This window comes from Pyrus communis, chromosome 6, assembly GCF_041283825.1.
Source record: "Pyrus communis isolate YQ-2024b chromosome 6, ASM4128382v1, whole genome shotgun sequence".
NCBI classification, from domain to species: domain Eukaryota; kingdom Viridiplantae; phylum Streptophyta; class Magnoliopsida; order Rosales; family Rosaceae; genus Pyrus; species Pyrus communis.
This window is the reverse complement of record NC_142570.1, coordinates 4,529,321-4,550,120: the sequence shown is the minus strand read 5'-3', so window position 1 is coordinate 4,550,120 and position 20,800 is coordinate 4,529,321. Positions and strand designations below refer to the sequence as shown.

Below are 20,800 nucleotides of genomic sequence, written 5' to 3'. Positions count from 1 at the left end.
CATGACTAAAACTAGTTTATAATGGAGTGCGTGTTAAGAAAAATGTTAACGACTCTCCATGAATTATGTGACATTTTACAATTTAACATTAATTATCGTGCTAATATTATAAGAAAATTATTATTAGCATTCTAATAATTTTATTCTACATTCCTCACAAGTGTATTTTCTTTCTAAAATCGGTATAACAATCAAGGCTAAAAAATTGTAGAAGTAAGGAAAAATGAAAAAAAAAGGAAAGAGAGGGGAGAAAGGCGATCAGGCCGGACTGAAACTAGGATCGGCGTCACTGGTTCTGCTTAAATTTGAAGGCCTCACACTAAGATGTGAGAAATACTCTCAAAAAGAGAGAAGGACTCTCACTCGAGAGAGAACCCGAAGCTTCCAACTTTTGATGTGATGTTTGTGTCTAATTTCCAAACGAAACTTTTGGCAACCTTTCTTCTACCGATCCATAATTAATTTTCTAAATTCATTATTTATCGTTGCATTTTTCACAAGGAATCCAATGATCTCGTATCGATATTAGTTCCAACACATATTTGAGCATACATCGCAATCCATAATATATTGAAACAATTGCCTTAACAGAGAAAACATGTAAGAGCTGGAATAATTAAACTAATCAGGGAGGAATTATGAAAATGAGCATAGGAGCCAAAAACCATTATCCACGATTCCGAATTAAACTAATCAGGGAATTAAGAAAATGATTATAGGAGTTAGAACCCATTATCAACGATCTCATTCCGAATTAAACCAATCAAGGAAATATTAAAATGATCATAGGAGCCATAACTCATTATCCACGATTCCAGATTAAACTAATGAGGGAATTATAAAAATGATCATAGGAGCCAGAACCCATTATCAGGTAATTAAACTAATCAGGTAATTAAGAAAAGAGAAATTTTATTTGAACCCATATAATATCTTTCTACACTCAACTTAAATTTTAAATATGAAGTGTCATTTTTAACCGATTACATAATTACTATAAAGTACAAGATATAATTAACAATAAAACTAAATTTTATCAATAAACCCACACCCAATACTTTCACCAATCCTTCTTCTACTAAACTTAAAAAGAGACAAAGAAATTAGATCCGTGACTGAATGCCTCGCATAAAAATCACGAGTCCATGAAGGCATATACCACTTCCCAATCCATCCTATAGAAAACTGAGGCAATCACGCCAACGTCAACGCAAAGAAGACAGAAGATGGAGATTATGTACTAGTTAAAATTGGTCGAGCACAAAACCAGATAGCATGATATTTATGTAAATATTCATATAACTAAATTCAAATGGCAAAGAGCATAGGCACCTACAGAAAAATTATGGGTTATTGCTAAAAAGTGGTAACAAGTCAAAGGAAAAAAAAACATAAACTTTTGGATAGCAATTTTGGACACTCATTTTAAGTGTTTTGCACTCAAAAGGAGAAGTGCAAGAGATTCAATTGAGCGTGAAAATCACTGGTCAAGTTTTTTTCGAACAATGTAACAAAGATTTAAAGCCGAATGTCAATAGAAAAGTTGTAATCACCAAAAATGATACAATGAAGAGAGTAAAATTGCTGATGGAATTGGCAACAATATGACCATAAAGGGTGCTGAGGTAGACATCAATTACCATACCTAAACATGTATATATAAACCTGTCAAACAAAATAGCAACTGATGATTTTCTAACAAATGCAAAATATAACAAGATTAAAGAAAAATTGCAAGTAGCCTCTGACCTTTAAGTCTTGAAATCAGACTCAGTAAAAACCAAAATTAGGGAATGCATAAATCAGAATCTAAATCATATTGGTTTGGTTATTCTGTAAGAGAATAAGTTATCACAAATTCTAACTTGATATGGGTATAAAGATAATTTACATATTGAATTGGGTTTGTGAGGGTAGTTTATGTAGTAAATTTGGTTTAAAAAGATATTGATAGTTTAATTAAAAAGTTAGATGTAAAGAGAGATTATATGGATTTAAGTAAAATTTTCCTGATGAAAATGATCATAAGAGCTAGAACCCATTATCCACGAGTTCGCGGTGGAAGAAAATGATCATCAGAGCCGAAACCCATTATTCACGATTCCGCTGTAAAAGACTTGTCGTCAACCTTTTGAAAGTCCAATTAGAAACTCTTATCCAAACCCCTACAAGTAAGTTAGAGTGACTCAAGAAATCTTAAAAGAATAAAATACGTAAAGCGTAAACCAAGGTTCATAGGCGGATCAAAGTCAAATCAAAGTCTATAAATCTTTGCTTTCCCTTTGCACTATCATTCATCTCCACCTTCACCCATAAAAAATAAATTAAGGAAGCAATTTGTTCCAGCACCGCCGCTGGGGTCATAAAATTTGGGGGCCGAATCGATCACAAAATGGAGTCCTATATATGAGCAACTTTTTTTTTTCCTCACTTTATTCTCATAGATAATTAACTAAAAAAATCTTTACTCGTAGATAATTACATATTGGTAAAAAACGACTCACTTTACTTTTTTTTTATCCTCACTTTATTCTCATATATAGGCACCTAATGCAAATGACATATTGGTAAAAAACGACTCTCCTATTGAGGAGTCTTACGCGAAGTTACTTGTCACACTACACATGGGTGATTGTACTAAATTGTGGTGATGTTAAAGTTTAATAAAAAATTGTCACATGTTTAAAATTACACTATTTTCAATGAACAAATGAGGAATCTTTTGTATGGTAGAGAATAAATAAAAAGAGTGGATGACACAGCATAAAGTGATTGAAATGGTTATCAATGTAATCCATTGCAGAACAAAATCTAAAATCCATCAGAAAATTAAGAGAAATCCCAAAGGGTTTTTGTTTGATTAATTCTTGAATGATTGTCATTGATACATCCAAATGACTTAAATAAAGATTACAAATGTTTGGAACAACTCAAATGACTTCTAATAATTACAACAATATTAGTTAGACATTAATCGAACTACAAACGAAGAGTCCGATTTTTATTCCGAAACTTTAAACGTTATTTTGGAGGCTAAAATGACCCTGGACGGCCAAATTCCATCATACATCAAAGCCGAAGCACTGTGTTGGACTCGTAGCGCCATTTTCTTTCCAAAAAGTTATCACGGGCCCAAATCGGAGCTCGAATATTCAAATTCCACTGTCCTTTTATCTTTCAACGGTCCATTTCCTCTTCGATTAATTTTGCCATTTATTCTACATCAGCGAATGACTCAAGGGTCCTCCCTTTGACAGTCCAATTAGAAACATAAGCATATATTGACAACAAAAAAAAAAAAAAAAAAAAAAGAAACAGAAGCATATAATTATTGTCCAAACCCCCGCAAGCTAAAGTCTATAAACCTTGCTTTCCCTTTGCACTATCATTCATCTCCACGTTGTGGTGAAAGGATTTTCGAAGTTATTGTTTCTGCTTCCGAAGATGAATGGTTCTTCAGCAAAGCTGGTGGCAATTACAACACTAGTGTTGCTTCTGATGGGGGATTTCCAAGCAACTTGTGGACTACTTCCTCATGGTATAACTAATCGTTATCTTCCTTTTATGAGATCTCCAAGCATTAGCTACTTAATTAAATCGACTTAGTTTTTACCAATTTTATTATTTGGTAGCTAATTTCTTGCTTCTTGTGATTTTCTCATATAATTGAACAAGGTTGCTTTGAATCTCAAAGTGATATTTTGAGCACGAAAGTGGTGCCCGTTCGCCGCAGCCTAAGACCATTCAAAGGGCCGCCACCCACACCTACTCGCAATAAACCGGAATCGCATACGCCTAGGGTACAAGTGAAATAAACAAACATAAAACCCTTGGCAGAAACTCCCCAGGGCACTGCGTCGTTCCTATTTTCTTGTATTTCTATTTGTTTTCTTAAGAGGAGTTAAGTTTATATTCCCCGCTCTTTTATTGTATTTTTTACTTTATTATTTCTTCTTATATTATGAGATAACTTTATGTCCCTTTACTAAGTACAACTTCTTTTTCCTGATTCTATAAAATTTCTCTTATGCAGTCGAGGTTTCTTTAAAAAAAGTGGAACAAACCAACCAACCAAGAAACTAAGAAATAGAAAATTAGCACGATGACCAATAGATATAATTTCTAACAAGGTTCTAAAAGACGCTAGGTGCTAGTCAGGCGGCAGGCTGAGGCCTAGCGCCTAGGCGGTGGGGTTTGGGCGGGTGCCTAGGCGAATTAGGCGGATTTAATTAAATCTATTATATTTCTTGTAAATAAGTGTTTGTTTATATTTAGGGAATTGGTATTAGCACTCCAAAAATCTCATTTGACACTCCAAACTTTCTATAATTAGAAAGAAAAATATACTTGTGAGGAGTGTAGAATGAGATTTTTGGAGTGCTAATAACAGTTCTCTATATTTAAAATATATATTATTTCATTACAAACTACAAAATGAAATGACATTTATATTATGAGCTATTGGAACACAATGAAAACATTGAGAATAAGCAGGGATATTTAGATGGGTCTGGATGGGCTAGGCAGATACCTAAGCAGGGATATATAGAATAGTGATTTCTATTAACATTCACCAATGCAATTGAATAAAAAGAACATTGAATTCAAAGAACATAAAATTTTCAACAAAAGAAAAAAAAAGGACACATCCAATTTATTACGCAAAGATTTCAATCGATAGGTGATGAGTCGATATTATTCTATATTTGTACTCTAATCTTAGTTATAATTGATTTGTTATTTTGTGAGGATTTTGATACTTTTTTTTATCTTTCAATTGTAGGGCATGTGAATCTATTTTGAGCAAAAGGCGATGAAACAAAAAAAAATTGAAGTAGATTCATGTCTTTCAAGACGATTGTGTCTAAGTTTCAGAATTTATTTTCCAGTCGTTTGACCATAGTGAATAAAAGAAGGCTAATCACACAATGCTGGTAGCTTGATGTTTTGTTCTTGTTTCGGCCATAACTCATTCAAGATGACTTTTTTCTTTTTTTTTTTTTTTTTTTTTTTTTAGGAAAGTCCATTTTGTAAAAGTGTAAGGAACGTTTTTTATCTTTCTAACGCCACCCAGCATGCTTGATTTGGAGCAAATTTGACTAGGAAAATTGTTGAATATTTTAACAAATGAACAAGTAAACTTACAAAATATAAAATAAGTCTAAACTAAAATTCTAAACCTATAATTGTAAAGTTATAAAATAATCCCTAACACTAATATGTTAATCCTAACATTATCAAAAACCCTAAACTTACAAAATTGAAACAGAAAATTATAAAGTTAACAACTTAACAAATTTAAGTAATTTAAATGAAAATTAAAATTTTAACCCTACCCAACCCCCACCCCACACCACCCATCCTTGCCACCCCTACCCAACCCTCGATGACTCAGTCACAGCCAACCCAACCCAACCCCCACCCCCCACCCCCTACCACCCATCCTTGACGTCCACCCGAGCCCTACCCCCCAAATTTTGAAATCTCTAAATTCCCTATATCTAAAATCCCTAATTTCGAAATCCTTGAATCCCCAAATTGAGATAAACCCTAAATCCCCAAAATGAGTTAAACCCTAAATCCCCAAATTGACAAAATCCCTAAATTTGTAACCCCTAACGTATACCCTAATATGTAATCAATCCACAAAAACCATACATCTAAAATAATAAACAAATGAAGAAAAAAAAAATGAATTAACTTATAGTTAAGAGAGAGAAAGAGAGTTATAGGGAGCGAGAGAGTTACAGGGAGAGAGGGCTCGAGGGAGAGAGAGAGTTCAAGGGCGAAAAAGAGTTGTAGGGAGAGAGAGTTGGAGGTTGGAGTGAAAGAGTTCGAGTGAGAGAGATGGTTAGAGTGAGAGAGTTCGAGTGAGATAGAGGTTCTGGAAAATGAGAGAAAGAAAGGCTCTCTAGAATTAATAATGCGAAGGACTTTGCGCGAACGCATTCGTCGCTTAGTTTTAATGAATTTAAAAAAAACCTGCCCTATTTTTGGTTAATTTGAGAACAATGCGCGACAACAGGAAAACATTCATCGCGTATAAGTAAAAAGCGCGACAAATATAGCACATTTTGTCGAGCAATATTTAATGAACATTTAAAAAGAAGGCGCCTACATTTTAATTTTGAAATTTTGAAGGACTTGTAGTGACGAAGTTATCCCATTCGTTACGCAATACGGTATTGCGCGACGATTTACCCTAATTCGTCGCCCAATGTTTAATGAACATTTAAAAAAAAAACGCCCATATTTTGATTTTGGGAAATTTTGAAGACCTTGCACGACAAACTGAACTTAATGCGTTGTGTAAACCACCAAATGCGTCCTTTGGGTTGCGTAAACCTACCTTGAGTGACAAATTTTCTTGTTTTCGTCGCGTTATTACGTTATGCACAACGACCTTCTAGTGTTCGTCACTTTGAATTGACTTTAAATTTTTTTTTTTTTAATCCTTTATCCAATTACAAATTTAATAAATTAAAATTTGTTTATATACAAAAAATTAAATACACTTAATTGCATTGCATATAAGTCAAAAGTCCTTAACCTCATCCTCGGTACAATAAATATCACTATCTTCACTTTGATCACTTTCTGTCTCCCATTCATCCTCATCTGTTGGTACATCAACAACATCATCCGCGCCCTCAGGTGGATTGTATCGTGGGAGACTTCCAGGATCAATTGTAATTGAGTCTATGAATTTCAATTTGAGGACCTCCAACTACCTAAAATGGCTTTTGGACAATATTAGTATCCTAAAGTGTTTATGCACCAATTTGTGTCGAAGTTTTGAGAAGTTGGTCAGCAAAGTTGTCATCATCGTCATTGTCATCAGGATCTCGGTCCGCAATATCATACACTCTTTTGTGATCAATCATCTGAACAACTTTCCATCCCTTTATGGCCTTTAGATCTTCGATGTAGAAAATTTGCTTGGCCATAGTTGCCAAAATGTATGGGTCTTCACAGTACCAACATCGGGTAGTGTTCATTGATAGTAAACCAAACCATCGTCCTGTTTAACACTCCCATTCCTACTAGGGTTTGTATTGAACGAATGACACTTAAAAATGATGACTTGGCATAGAAATCAATGCTTGCAATATCTCCCGCTCTTGGGACATGTACACCGCTGTTTTGAGTACAAACCTTGTCATCACAGTTAGCTCCCAAGAATTTTATGCCATTCACATGACACCCTGAGTACAATTCCGCGCTTAGAGGTCCGATAGCCAAGTTGCATAATTCATCAGTATACGTGGGAGAATTGCTTTCCTTCAGTTTTTTCACTTAATTTATACCAAAAAATTGACATGTTGGTTTTACCAAAATTTATGACAACTGACATGCAATTATATTTAGGACAAAATCAACAAAAAAAACTTAAACAACTTACTTGTTCGTGAAACCAACAAGGAAACAGGTCACGGTGTGCTTCACGACATATAAATGTGAAAGATGTTCCCGTTTCATCAACTTTTCTTACTCATCTAGGTACTCAATTATCTTGTCACAATTGTCAAGTATGAACCAATGAGCTACTTGCATGTCCCTTTCGGTGAACGAATCGCCTTGTACTAGTTCGCCAAATGGTTGTGCGATTTGGGCAAACACAAATAGTTTTTGCTTTCTCACACCACCTATTAAGATGTGGTCGATTGAACACCATCTCAACATCTTGTGAGTACATAGCACGTATTCGTCTCAAATGCCACCCAAGCCTACATAATTAATCATTTGGGCTTCTCCATGTTCCTTACATTCTTATTTAACTCACCCAGTAATCTGCAAAAATAAAATAATGATGATATAAAATAAGTTAAATCATCAATTGATCACGAATTAATTAATGACTAAAGACACTCATCTTAGCATTTCTCGTGTATTAATTCCTGTTGTGTTATTTTTGTGTCACGTGAGTAGTAGCGTAGCTAAGTAGATTGTAAGGGTAGGGATCCTTGGCGTACGTTGCACGCTTTCTTACCGTCCATATATCACAAAGCGCATACTTAAAGTGACCACAGCAATGCACGCAACACCCTGTCACTCGGACTCCCTCTCTCGTCTCTCCCAGCCAGTCACTGTCACTCAGACAATCGCGACCACCCCATCACCGCCGTCGATAATCTCAAGGTTGTCGAACAACGAACCCAGGGCCTGTCGTGATTTTTCTCCACAATGGCAGACCGAAAGTATTCTTCTGAACCTATTGGTTGTTCGGAAAAATGAAAACTTTGTTTGTTTTGACTACTTGTAACGCTTGCAGGGCGACCCCATGATTTTAAAGCTCAAGGGAGAGTAACTCAAGAATGTGGAGCAGCGGCAGGAACTGGAACATGTACGAGTGATGGGACACGAATTGTCCTTTTGGATACCCAAAACTGGTGGGAACTCCATATGCACGGGTTCAAGTTCGAGTTCAAGAATTTCAAGTTCAAAATGTTCGCGTTCAAGAAGCTCAAGTTCAAAAAGTTCAAGAAGCATTGCTAACTATCCCACGGCAGCTGAAAACCATAACAGTGCAGCTGCTCCCACTACATATGATGACATGGATCGGTGTATACAGCTTCTTGAACCCTATCGTGGCTTGCAGTGAGACAGTAGAAAAAAAAAGAAAAAAAAAAGAAAAAAAGAGGAGATTACCTAGGTTCTTAGATGTTTAAGCTAATAAGCAAGCAAGAAATTGATATTTCAAAATCCCATGGCTTTCGGCAAGTACTTACTAAATCTGACGGCAAGACTTTGTTCTTCCTCCCCAACTCCTTCACAACTCCCAGAAGAGAAATTTTCATGCGGCCTCTTTCCAGTGGCTGCAAACAAAATATTAAATTTAAAAACGAAATCCAAAAACAGAGCAAACAGGCTGGGTCACTCTCGAGTTTGGGTGCGCAGCTTTATCCCTAACCTTCTCACCAGAAGAAGAACATGAAAAAATTAATCGGAGTTTTCAAAAAATACAATACCTGATTACCTGCTATTGGAAACAAATAATAAATATACAGGGAGTCTTATAGAAAATTACAAAATAATTCAATTGCAAGTAATTTATCGAAATTTGCAGAGGAAAAAAAAAAACTCAAAATCTTAGTAAAATTAAGAACAAAATTTACTAAACACAGAACTAAAATTAATAGAAATAAATTACTGAAATTAAAACCCAAATTCCAGAAATGAGGAAAAATGGAATCCCAACATGGAAATTGAAGCTTTACCTGTAGATCGGCAACAGCAAACGGAATCCAACAGCAGGTACCTCAAGAGTGAAAGAGACAGAGATGAAGATGAGTTAGACAACGACATGCACCTCACCATTGATTTGAGTTCTGGTAAGGAGTGATAAGGAGAGGAGAAGGCGAGGTGTGCGAGGTGTGCAACAACACACTCAGCCCGCCATGCTATCTCGGCAACATCTTGCACGGGAAGAATACTTCTGACCTCCACCTCCAGCAGAGCTTTCACACTCTCGACCTATCACAATCAAATCAAATCACATCAAATTCAAGTTACAAAAAAAAAAAAAAACAAAAAAAAAGACAACTTCAGCTTCCAAATTAATTGAAAGGAATATAAAATGAATTGGGGGTTTCTGCTGCAGTGAAAAGTAAGGGTTTTACAATCTTGTGAGGATCGATGTTTAAGGAGAGGATCTGTTTGTCCCCGGAAAACCACAAATACAATCGAATAAGCTGCCAAAAGAACATTAATAAATGAAAATTACAAAACAAAGAAATAATGAGAAAGCAAAATATGCATCTCAAAATCTAATTGCTTTTTAGCCTGCTGGCCATTTTTAGTTCTTGAATTTAGACAGTTAAACCATGATTCAGTACATGAATGAAGCGAGAGCGTAAAATATAAGTAGGATAAGCTAAAACTCATCCTCAAGTCATGCATTAACTTTTAAACGCGAAATACAACGAAACAAAAATTTGCACACACGAAGTCCCACTCCCTTATGTGATAAGAATTAAAAGGCTCTCAAAAGAAAATGGCAAGCCATAAGAGCACTGTAAAAGTAAAATTGCAAGAAATTTAATACTCGGAGGGCAAGTACAAATAGCAGTTGAATACACTTCCAGATTGGCCCATCAACTAAAAGCTTGATCAAGTCTGGCCATTTAGTGAGAGGCCATGCTTCTGCATCGATGAACGACCCAGTCAGACTAACATTGACAAAACCGATGGCCTCGTTTGAACTTGAAAAACAAAATAAGCAAATACAATTTTGATTTGAGATACGGAAAAAAATGACAGCAACGATGGAAAAAAAGCGACGACCAAGTTTAATAATACAAATACCATCAACCCTATACTGAAATTCCGAGAAAATAAAAACAGTAAATCCAAAGATACTTAATTTGCATGGTTCAAAAGAGGAAAAAATTAGGATGAGAGTTTGACGGTTCTCACCCAAATTTGGTCGCAATCGAGCACTCTCACCTTCCTGCATTCAGTACAATAAGAATTTAAGAACACAACTGAAAGTAAATGAACTAACCCAATGTCAATGGAAATATAAATTGTAACTCACGTACCAAGTGGCATTGATCCTGAGAAACGTTTGAAGACTTCTATATTTGACATGGGAAAATCTCAACAGCACAGGCTTGTTAATTGAAGTCGTCAACATCAGAACAGTTCTTCCTCTGGAATTGACTTTCACAGAGGAAGAGATGCTTTTTAGAGAAATGTCTTATGTCACAAAGATGGTGACAATCACTCCTGGCAAGTGAAACGCTTGCTTCATCCCTGCTGAATGTAGCTTCCTATTAGAACAAAAGGTACACAGCTACACAATATATGCATAGTTTTTCGTTGTTCCTAGATTTTTTAAGTTCCTATGTATCTTCACCTACATCTATGAATTCTAAATAAATGCAAATCATACAATGGTTGAATTCATTATGACTTAACGTTATTTATCAAATTGGAAACATCATAACATGCTCTACCTAACGGATTATATCAACAAACAGATGGAAGAAAGAAAAAAAATCACCACATATGTCTTGACAGAGAGACGTTTGTTTGTAAGGAACTACAGAACCTCAAGGTAAATTCACCGTCACTGTCAAGCAACCTCAAGCTAATTCATACGAAGCAGCAAAGATACACAAAAACACCTATTCAACAGTTACATTGCTATTTGGACAATTACAAATAAACAGATGCACAAAAACCTATTCTGTAGTACCTAAGTCTTGACTGAGAGATGATAGTGAAAAGATGACCAAAACATAAGAATAACACTAATCTGGAAGACCATCAAAGTTAGAGCAGCGAATTTAAAGTCATATTTCATAGTGTAATGATGCCATAGATGTAAAACCATGAAGTCTATTCCATAAGTCCTACACTTCATAACCACAGAAAGCAATGTACACTAATCTCTCTCACAATTTCAGCACTTGCCTAAAATTATATTCGACAATACTTTCAGCTAGCTATGAGCCTATGACCCATTATTCCTTTTTCAAACAATACTACATAACATATTCTTCTAATCATGTTCAGTCACATTTAACGGATTACGCTGCATAACACAGTCGGCAGCTCCACAAAACTTGTCAAATTCTTCTACGAATAAGCAATTTGAATAAAGTGCACGCCTCGTCAATAAATCGAATACACAGCCAAACCAATTATACATATTTCAACCAATTCAATTTCAATCAGGGCAAAACAAATTGCTGCGAAGTTAATTTGAGTTGGCCTTTTTTTCCATTTAATTGCGAAACAGATAAACAATCCTATTGCCCGAAACCATAGTTTATACAATTAAACTGTCATCACATCCGCATACATACAACATTATGTATGCATACATGCATGCACAAAGAGAAATAGACCAGAGGACTTGGTTGTCCCTCTCAACTTCACTAACTTCGGTGAAGAAGTTAAACCAACAATGAATATACAACCATAATCCACAAACAGTATTAGATTTCCCAGAAAACCTGAGCAAAATATACGTACCGCATATTGGAAATAATCCAATGGTAAGGCCAAGAGCTGCAGAGAAGGCCAGCGGCTTAGGTTCTGCACCCCTTCAAAATCCAAATCAAATTTTAGAACTTTCTTTCTTTCTCAGCAACCGCCAAATAAAAGTACCAACGAAACAAGACATTTTAGGGAAAAAAAATTGTTGGACCATTATCAATCAATCAAACAAAAAAGAAAAAACAGAATGTGTGAATCTGGAATAGAAAAAGAAAAATCAAATTAGAGAGAGAGAGAGAGAGAGAGAGCAAAGGGTGCCTGCAGAGGATTTCGAGGAGGGGATCGACCACTTTCTTGTTGAACCAAATCGACACCCATTACTACTTGCCGCCATCACAACCCCTTTACAAATTTCAACGACTAATTCTTATATTTTGTTTTTCAGTGAACGGATTTAGGGTTTGAAATTGAATGGATTCAGGGTTTTTCTCAGGAAAAGAAAGCCTCTACTCAGCAAAAAAAGCTAGGAATAAAAAGAACACTTACCGAGCTGCTGGCTTTTGTCCTCTCTCACTTCTTGAGTCCCCAAATCCAGCATTCACCTTGGAAAAAAAGCAAAACAAAAAACAAGAAAGGAAATTAGGTAGATCGGTCAGCGCAAACTAAAATCCCACCAGCTAACCCAGCAGCAATGACTTCGATCAACAAAAAGGTCCGGGTCTGATTAACGTTAACAAAAAATCCCACTTGCTAAAATCAATCCAATACCTTTTTCACAATTACAAAATGTGTTAAAAACAAAAAATGGACGAAAAAGCAAAGAAGAAGCATTTAAGAGATTAAGGCATTTAAATAATTAGACGAAGTAGGCAGAGATTAAGGCATTTAATTTTATCTTAGATGGTTTGTAAAATGAAAATGCATCAAACCAATATATACCTTTCTTATAAACTCATCGACTGAGAAAGGGAGCAAGCAAGCAGAGGTCGCCGGAAACAGAAAAGTCAGTTTTGATTTGAGTATTTTTGAAAGAAAAAAAAAGAGTCTGAAAACCTTAAAATCCCCAGAAACCCTAATTTATAAACTCCCGATCAAACGCAAAAAGGATTGAGGAATCCCAAATAAAGAGAAATTCGAGAAATTCAACATACCATAAGACGCTTTCTGATGACCAAATTCATCGTCAATGGAGGCGGTTGTCGACCGTCACTGTATCTCCATTTCGTGGCCGCCATGTTTGAGGCTTTCAACCGTCACTACTTGGTTTGTGGGCTTCACATCGAGAGATATGGGGAGCGGAGAGAAAGGAAGAGCAGCGGAAGATGAAAGGTTGTAGGTTTTTCCAGTAGAGAAGGAGAGAGACGAGGGACGAGAGACGAGAGGAGAGCGCACGCGCAGGAGAGAAAGAGGAAGATAGATGAGAGAAGAGTGCGTCTAACCCGATTCCCAATCCGTACAAAACCCTACGGACAAAATTGTGGGTAATTTGGTCAACAAACAAAATAGTGGCAGAGTTGTAATTAGAATGAAATCCGGTGCAAAACACTGTTCATTTGTACAGTGCAATTTCCCCTCCTTCTTTAGACTAAAGTAATTTGCATCTCATTTAGTGGAAACCAACTGATAGAATGAGAGACTGATTTGTGACATAGGCTAACGCCTATTTTTCAGATGGCTGACTTTTCAAACAAAATAAAAGTCACTCGTCCACACTTGAATCTGTCAACCAAATTGATCAAATCCACACGTAGAATGAGAGGCTAATCCGTGGCATAGGCTAAAGCCTATCTTCCAAATGGCTGACTTTTCAAACAAAATAAAAGCCACACGTCCACACTTGAATATATCAACCAAACTGATCCAATCCACACATCCCAAAATAAATTAAGGAAGCAGTTTGTTCCAGCACCGACCGCTAGGTCTTGAATTTTGGGGCCCGAAGCAATCACAAAATGGAGCCCTACATACGAACAACCGTCATAAAAATTTTCTAAGTTCTTTTTTTCTCACTTTATTCTCGTAGATAATTAACTAAGAAAAGACTTTACTCGTAGATAATTAACCAAGAAAAAATTAGGCACCTAATGCAATTGACGTATTGGTCAAAATACGACTCTCCTATTAAGGGTCTTCCCTTTGACGGTCCAATTAGAAACAGCAGCATATATTGACCAAAAAAAAAGAAAGAAACCGAAACATATAATTATTGTCCAAACCCCTGCAAGTTAAAGTCTATAAATCTTACTTTCCCCTTGCACTAACTCCACGTTGTGGTGATAGGATTTTCGAACTTATTGTTTCTGCTTCCGAAGATGAATGGTTCTTCAGCAAAGCTGGTGGCAATTACAACACTAGTGTTGCTTCTGATGGGGGATTTCCAAGCAACTTGTGGACTACTTCCTTATGGTATAACTAATAATTATCTTCCTTTTATAAGATTTCCAAGCTTTAGCATTAGCTACTTAAGTCGACTTAGTTTTTACCAATTTTATTATTTGGTAACTAATTTCTTGCTTCTTGTGATTTTGAACAAGGTTGCTTTGAATGTCAAAGTGATATTTTGAGCACAAAAATGGTGCCCGTTCGCCGCAGCCGAAGGCCATTCAGAAGTCCGCCACCTCCACCTCTTCGCAGTCCACATGTAATTCAACCCTCCCCCCGCAAGTACACCCCACAACCACCACCACCCCCACCCACCCCCACCCCCCCCCCCCCCCCCAACAACCACAATAAACTAAACCAAAGCCATTCCCATCCCGTTACCATCCCCCCGCCCCCCCAAAAAAAACTAAACCAAAGCCATTCCCATTCCCATTCCCGCCCCCGTCCTCTTTCTCTTTTCTTTTTCCAGAAACTTCCCACCCCCCCCCCCCCCCGGCGGCCTCTCTTCCCCGGGAACCCCAAGGACCATCGGGGCAGCGCGTCGTTCTTATTTTCTTGTCGGTTATGTTCTCCACTCTTTTATTGTATTTTTTTTACTTTATTATTTCTTCTTATATTATGAGTAAAACTTTATCTCCCCTTAACTAAGTGCAACTTCTTTTTTATGATTCTATAAAATTTCTCTTATGCAGTCGAGGTTTCCTTAAAAAAAAATGGAACAAACCAACCAAGCAAGCAAGAAACTGAGAAACAAAAAATTAAGCCATAATATTCAAGCACGATGACCAATAGATATAACCAGTCAAATTGCCCGCGAGAAGTAAGGTCTTGTACCATTTGATTTGTTTTGCTATTCCAATTTCTTTTTGGCATTTTGCCATCATGTGAAAAAAATGTAAACTTCAAGCACCAAATTATAAGATGTGAAGAAAAAATGAACACGCATAAATTAAATTTTAAATTTTCATCACATTCAAATTGTAATTAAATAAAGTAAATAAACAGTAATCATTTCAAAAAATAAAAATAAAAAACCCAAAAAAACTCAATACACACTCCTAAATCTCGTCTTCAAATTCCAATCCAATTTCCACACAGCTGTTGGGAGCTTTGCAATTGTATTCTCCAAGACAATATGTACATCCTGATTATATAATTTCTTTGCCAAATAAAAATCACGGTGCATAAACAAAAAGGAAAACATAAGAAACGGGCACACCTCTTCAATCCTATCTTTGAATATATAGCCTTTCGCGTACATAAAATCATACAAACATGGCATATTGGAAAGTTTGTTATGAGAAGTGTCATCGGTTTCTATTAATTGCGTAGAAAAAATCATATCAATATTGAAAAGTTTACTGAAATAAAATTAAGAACAAAATTTACTAAACACAGAACTAAAATTAATAGAAATAAATTACTGAAATTAAAACCCAAATTCCAGAAATGAAGAAAAATGGAATCCCAACATGGAAATTGAAGCTTTACCTGTAGATCGGCAACGCAAACGGAATCCAACAGCAGGTACCTCAAGAGTGAAAGAGACAGAGATGAAGATGAGTTAGACAACGACATGCACCTCACCATTGATTTGAGTTCTGGTAAGGAGTGAGAAGAAGAGGAGAAGGCGAGGTGTGCAACAACACACTCAGCCCGCCGTGCTATCTCGGCAACATCTTGCACGGGAAGAATACTTCTGACCTCCACCTCCAGCAGATCTTTCACACTTTCGAGCTATCACAATCAAATGAAATCAAATCAAATTCAAGTAAATAAAAGACAACTTCAGCTTCCAAATTAATTGAAAGGAATATAAAATGAATTGGGGGTTTCTGCTGCAGTGAAAAGTAAGGGTTTTACAATCTTGTGAGGATCGACGTTTAAGGAGAGGATCTGTTTGTCCCCGGAAAACCACAAATACAATCGAATAAGCTGCCAAAAGAACATTAATAAATGAAAATTACAAAACAAAGAAATAATGAGAAAGCAAAATATGCATCTCAAATCTAATTGCTTTTTAGCCTGCTGGCCATTTTTAGTTCTTGAATTTAGACAGTTAAACCATGACTCAGTACATGAATGAAGCGTGAGCGTAAAAGATAAGTAGGATAAGCTAAAACTCATCCTCGAGTCATGCATTAACTTTTAAACGCGAAATACAACGAAACAAAAATTTGCACACACGAAGTCCCGCTCCCTTATGTGATAAGAATTAAAAGGCTCTCAAAAGAAAATGGCAAGCTATAAGAGCACTGTAAAAGTAAAATTGCAAGAAATCTAACACTCGGAGGGCAAGTACAAATAGCAGTTGAATACGCTTCCAGATTGGCCCATCAACTAAAAGATTGATCAAGTCTGGCCATTTTGTGAGAGGCCATGCTTCTGCATCGATGAATGACCCAGTCAGACTAACATTGACAAAACCGATGGCCTCGTTTGAACTTGAAAAACAAAATAAGCAAATACAATTTTGCTTTGAGATACGGAAAAAAATGACAGCAACGATGGAAAAAAAGCGACGACCAAGTTTAATAATACAAAAACCATCAACCCTATACTGAAATTCCGAGAAAATACAAACAGTACATCCGAAGATACTTAATTTGCATGGTTCAAAAGAGAAAAAAATTAGGATTAGAGTTTGACGGTTCTCACCCAAATTTGGTCGCAATCGAGCACTCTCACCTTCCTGCATTCAGTACAATAAGAATTTAAGAACACAACTGAAAGTAAATGAACTAACCCAATGTCAATGGAAATATAAATTGTAACTCACGTACCAAGTGGCATTGATCCTGAGAAACGTTTGAAGACTTCTATATTTGACATGGGAAAACCTCAACAGCACAGGCTTGTTAATTGAAGTCGTCAACATCAGAACAGTTCTTCCTCTGGAATTGTCTTTCACAGAGGAAGAGATGCTTCTTAGAGAAATGTCTTATGTCACAAAGATGGTGACAATCACTCCTGGCAAGTGAAACGCTTGCTTCATCCCTGCTGAATGTAGCTGCCTATTAGAACAAAAGCTACACAGCTACACAATATATGCATAGTTTTTCGTTGTTCTAGATTTTTTAAGTTCCTATGTATCTTCTCCTACATCTATGAATTCTAAATAAATGCAAATCATACAATGGTTGAATTCCAAAGAGTCAGAAAACCTTAAAATCCCCAGAAACCCTACTTTATAAACTCCCAATCAAACGTAAAAAGGATAGAGGAAACCCAAATAAAGGGAAATTCGAGAAATTCAACATACCATAAGACGCTTCTGACGGCCAAATTCATCGCCAACGGAGGCCGTTGTCGACCGTCACCGTACCTCCATTTCGTGGCCGCCATGTTTGAGGCTTTCAACCGTCACTACTTGGATTGTGGGCTTCACATCGAGAGATATGGGGAGCGGAGAGAAAGGAAGAGCAGAGGAAGATGAAAGATTGTGGGTTTTCCAGTATAGAAGGAGAGAGACGAGGGACGAGAGATAAGAGGAGAGCGCAGATAGATGAGAGAAGAGTGCGTCTAACCCGATTCCCAATCCGTACAAAACCCTACGGACAAAATTGTGGGCAATTTGGTCAACAAACAAAATAGTGGCAGAGTTGTAAATAGAATGAAATCCGGTTCAAAACACTGTTCATTTGTACAGTGTAATTTCCCCTCCTTTAGACTAAAGTAATTTGCATCTCATTTAGTGGAAACCAACTGACACTCAGACTCGTTGAATGAGAGACTGATTTGTGCCATAAGCTAAAGCCTATCTTCCAGATGGCTGACTTTTCAAACAAAATAAAAGTCACTCGTCCACACTTGAATCTGTCAACCAAATTGATCAAATCCACACGTAGAATGAGAGGCTGATCTATAGCATAGGCTAAAGCCTATCTTCCAAATAGCTGACTTTTCAAACAAAATAAAAGCCACACATTCGCACGTCCACACTTGAATTTGTGCACCAAACTGATCCAATCCACACGTAGAATGAGAGACTAATATGTGGCTTAGGCTAAAGCCTATCTTCCAGATAGCTAACTTTTCAAACAAAATAAAAGTCACACGTCCACACTTGAATCTATGAACCAAACTAATCCAATCCACACGTACAATGAGAGACTAATATGTGGCATAGGCTAAAGCCTATCTTCCAGATGGCTAACTTTTCAAACAAAATAAAAGTCACACGTCCACACTTGAATCTATCAACCAAACTGATCCAATCCACACATAGAATGAGAGACTAATATGTGGCATAGACTAAAGCCTATCTTCCAAATGGCTAACTTTTCAAACAAAATAAAAGCCACACGTCCACACTTGAATATGTCAACCAAACTGATCCAATCCACACGTCCACATGCCACACATCCCAAAATAAATTAAGGAAGCAGTTTGTTCCAGCACCGCCCGTTGGGTCTTGAAATTTGGGGCCCGAAGCAATCACAAAATGGAGCCCTACATACGAGCAACCGTCATAAAAATTTTCCAAGTTCTTTTTTTCTCACATTATTCTCGTAGATAATTAACTAAGAAAAGACTTTACTCATAGATAATTAACCAAGAAAAAATTAGGCACCTAATGCAATTGACGTATTGGTCAAAATACGACTCTCCTATTAAGGAGTCTTACGCGACTTGTGACAAGTTACTTGTCACACTACACATGGGTGATTGTACTAAATTGAGGTGTATGGTATGTAGAAATTCTTATTTGTAATCAAGTTTTAATTTCAATAACATAAAAGTTTAATATAAAATTGTCACATGTTTATAATTACACTATTTTCAATCAACAAATGAAGAATCTCTTGTATGTTAGCGAATAAATGAAAAGAGTGGATGACGCATCATAAAGTGATGAAAGGGTTATCAACATAATCCATTGCAGAACAAAATCTAGAATCCATCAGAAAATTGAGAGAAATCTCAAAGGGTTTTTGTTTGATTAATTCTTGAATGATTGTCATTGATACATCTAGATGACCTAAATAAAGATTACAAATGTTTGGAACAACTCAAATGACTTCTAATAATTACAACAACATTAGTTAAACATTAATCAGACTAAAAATGAAGAGTCCGATTTTTATTCCGAAACTTTAAACTCTGTTTTGGAGGCTGAAATGACCCTGAACCACCAAAATCCATTGCACTTCAAAGCCTAAGTAATGTGTTGGGCTCGTGGCGCTATTTTCTTTCCGAAAAGTTATCATGGGCCCAAATCGAAGCTCAAATATGCAAATTCCACTATCCTTTTATTTTTCAACGGTCCATTTCCGCTTCAATTCATTCTACCATTTATTCTGCATCAGCGGAAGACTTAAGGGTCCTCCTTTTGACAGTCCAATTAGAAACAAAAGCATATATTGACAAAAAAAAAAAAAAAAGAAACAGAAGCATATAATTGTTGTCCAAACCCCTGCAAGTTAAAGTCTATAAATCTTGCTTTCCCTTTGCACTATCATTCATCTTCACGTTGTGGTGATAGGATTTTCGAAGCTATTGGTTCTACTTCCGAAGATGAATGGTCCTTCAGCAAAGCTGGTGGCAATTACAACACTAGTGCTGCTTCTGGTGGGGGATTTCCAAGCAACTTGTGGACTACTTCCTCATGGTATAACTAATAATTATCTTCCTTTTACGAGATCTCCAAGCATTAGCATTAGCTACTTAAGTCGACTTAGTTTTTACCAATTTTATTATTTGGTATCTAATTTCTTGCTTCTTGTGATTTTCTCATATAATTACAAGGTTACTTTTTTAGCACGAAAGTGGTGCCCGTTCGCCGCAGCCTAAGTGCTGCATCCAAAGGTCCGTCACCTCCACACCTTGGCAATCCAGCTATACCCGCTTTACACCCCCCGCCCCTCAAACCAGAAACTCAAAATCAGGCTTGACAACCAACGCCCCCCGACCCACCCCCCCCCGGGGGGTTATTTTCTTGTATTTTTATTTGTTTTCTTAATAAGAGCCAAGTTTATGTTCCCCGCTCTTTTATTGTATATTTTACTTTATTATTTCTTCTCATATTATGAGCATGAGCTAAACTTTATCTCCCTTTAACTAAGTACAACTTCTTTTCTCTGATCCTATAAAGTTTCTCGTATGCAATCGAGGTTTCTTTATAAAAAAAAAATGGAACAAGCCAACCAACCAAGAAACTAAGAAACAAAAAATTAAACCATAATATTCAAGCACGATGACCAATAACTAGTAAAATTGCCCGAAGTAAAATTGCCCTAATTCCGCTGCGGGGAGTGCGAGAAGTATGGTCTTGTACCATTTGATTTGTTTTGCTAGTCCAATTTCTTTTTGGCATTTTGCCATCATATGCAAAAAGAAATGTAAACTTCAAGCACCAAATTATAAGATGTGAAGAAAAAATGAACACGCATAAATTAAATTTTAAATTGTCATCACATTCAAATTGTAATTAAATAAAGTAAATAGACAGTAATCATTTCAGGAAAAAAAA

The 20,800-nt window shown here is 36.4% G+C and overlaps 2 protein-coding genes and 1 long non-coding RNA gene across 32 annotated transcripts; 1 reads left to right on the top strand and 2 right to left on the bottom strand.

The window, feature by feature from the left end:
• Positions 1 to 6,505: 6,505 nt before the first annotated feature.
• On the bottom strand, positions 6,506 to 13,564 carry LOC137710173 (uncharacterized). 20 transcript variants are annotated; one of them, XR_015963406.1, is made up of 11 exons: positions 13,098 to 13,564; positions 12,886 to 12,905; positions 12,493 to 12,548; positions 11,983 to 12,053; positions 10,542 to 10,758; positions 10,417 to 10,450; positions 9,621 to 9,692; positions 9,219 to 9,474; positions 8,730 to 8,816; positions 7,991 to 8,592; positions 6,506 to 7,791 (listed from the first exon to the last, which is right to left on the bottom strand). XR_015963406.1 is itself a non-coding variant. In XM_088695471.1 (10 exons), the coding sequence occupies exons 5-10, from the start codon at positions 10,634 to 10,636 to the stop codon at positions 7,775 to 7,777; spliced, it is 561 nt and encodes a 186-aa protein (XP_088551597.1). In that variant the 5' UTR covers positions 10,637 to 10,755; positions 11,983 to 12,053; positions 12,493 to 12,548; positions 12,886 to 12,905; positions 13,098 to 13,564; the 3' UTR covers positions 6,506 to 7,774. The 20 variants fall into 20 exon arrangements, 6 of the variants coding, with proteins under 6 accessions (XP_088551597.1, XP_088551599.1, XP_088551598.1 ...); XR_015963402.1 differs by having other exon boundaries at positions 10,542 to 10,755; XR_015963411.1 differs by having other exon boundaries at positions 11,983 to 12,045.
• Positions 13,565 to 15,252: 1,688 nt separating this feature from the next.
• On the bottom strand, positions 15,253 to 18,159 carry LOC148696136 (uncharacterized). 11 transcript variants are annotated; one of them, XR_015963421.1, is made up of 6 exons: positions 17,591 to 18,158; positions 17,112 to 17,328; positions 16,987 to 17,020; positions 16,614 to 16,713; positions 16,192 to 16,263; positions 15,253 to 16,065 (listed from the first exon to the last, which is right to left on the bottom strand). XR_015963421.1 is itself a non-coding variant. In XM_088695476.1 (5 exons), exons 2-5 carry the CDS (start codon positions 17,204 to 17,206, stop codon positions 15,667 to 15,669), a joined length of 600 nt encoding a protein of 199 aa, XP_088551602.1. In that variant the 5' UTR covers positions 17,207 to 17,328; positions 17,591 to 18,159; the 3' UTR covers positions 15,253 to 15,666. The 11 variants fall into 11 exon arrangements, 2 of the variants coding, with proteins under 2 accessions (XP_088551602.1, XP_088551601.1); XR_015963423.1 differs by having other exon boundaries at positions 16,614 to 16,772; positions 17,112 to 17,325; positions 17,591 to 18,155; XR_015963417.1 differs by having other exon boundaries at positions 15,253 to 15,472; positions 15,820 to 16,065; positions 16,192 to 16,713; positions 17,112 to 17,325; positions 17,591 to 18,149.
• A 1,227-nt stretch (positions 18,160 to 19,386) lies between these two features.
• Positions 19,387 to 20,388, top strand: LOC148696135 (uncharacterized). The gene is made up of 2 exons (XR_015963425.1): positions 19,387 to 19,939; positions 20,077 to 20,388. It is a non-coding gene; the product is annotated as an uncharacterized LOC148696135 (long non-coding RNA).
• The last annotated feature ends 412 nt before the right edge of the window (positions 20,389 to 20,800 follow it).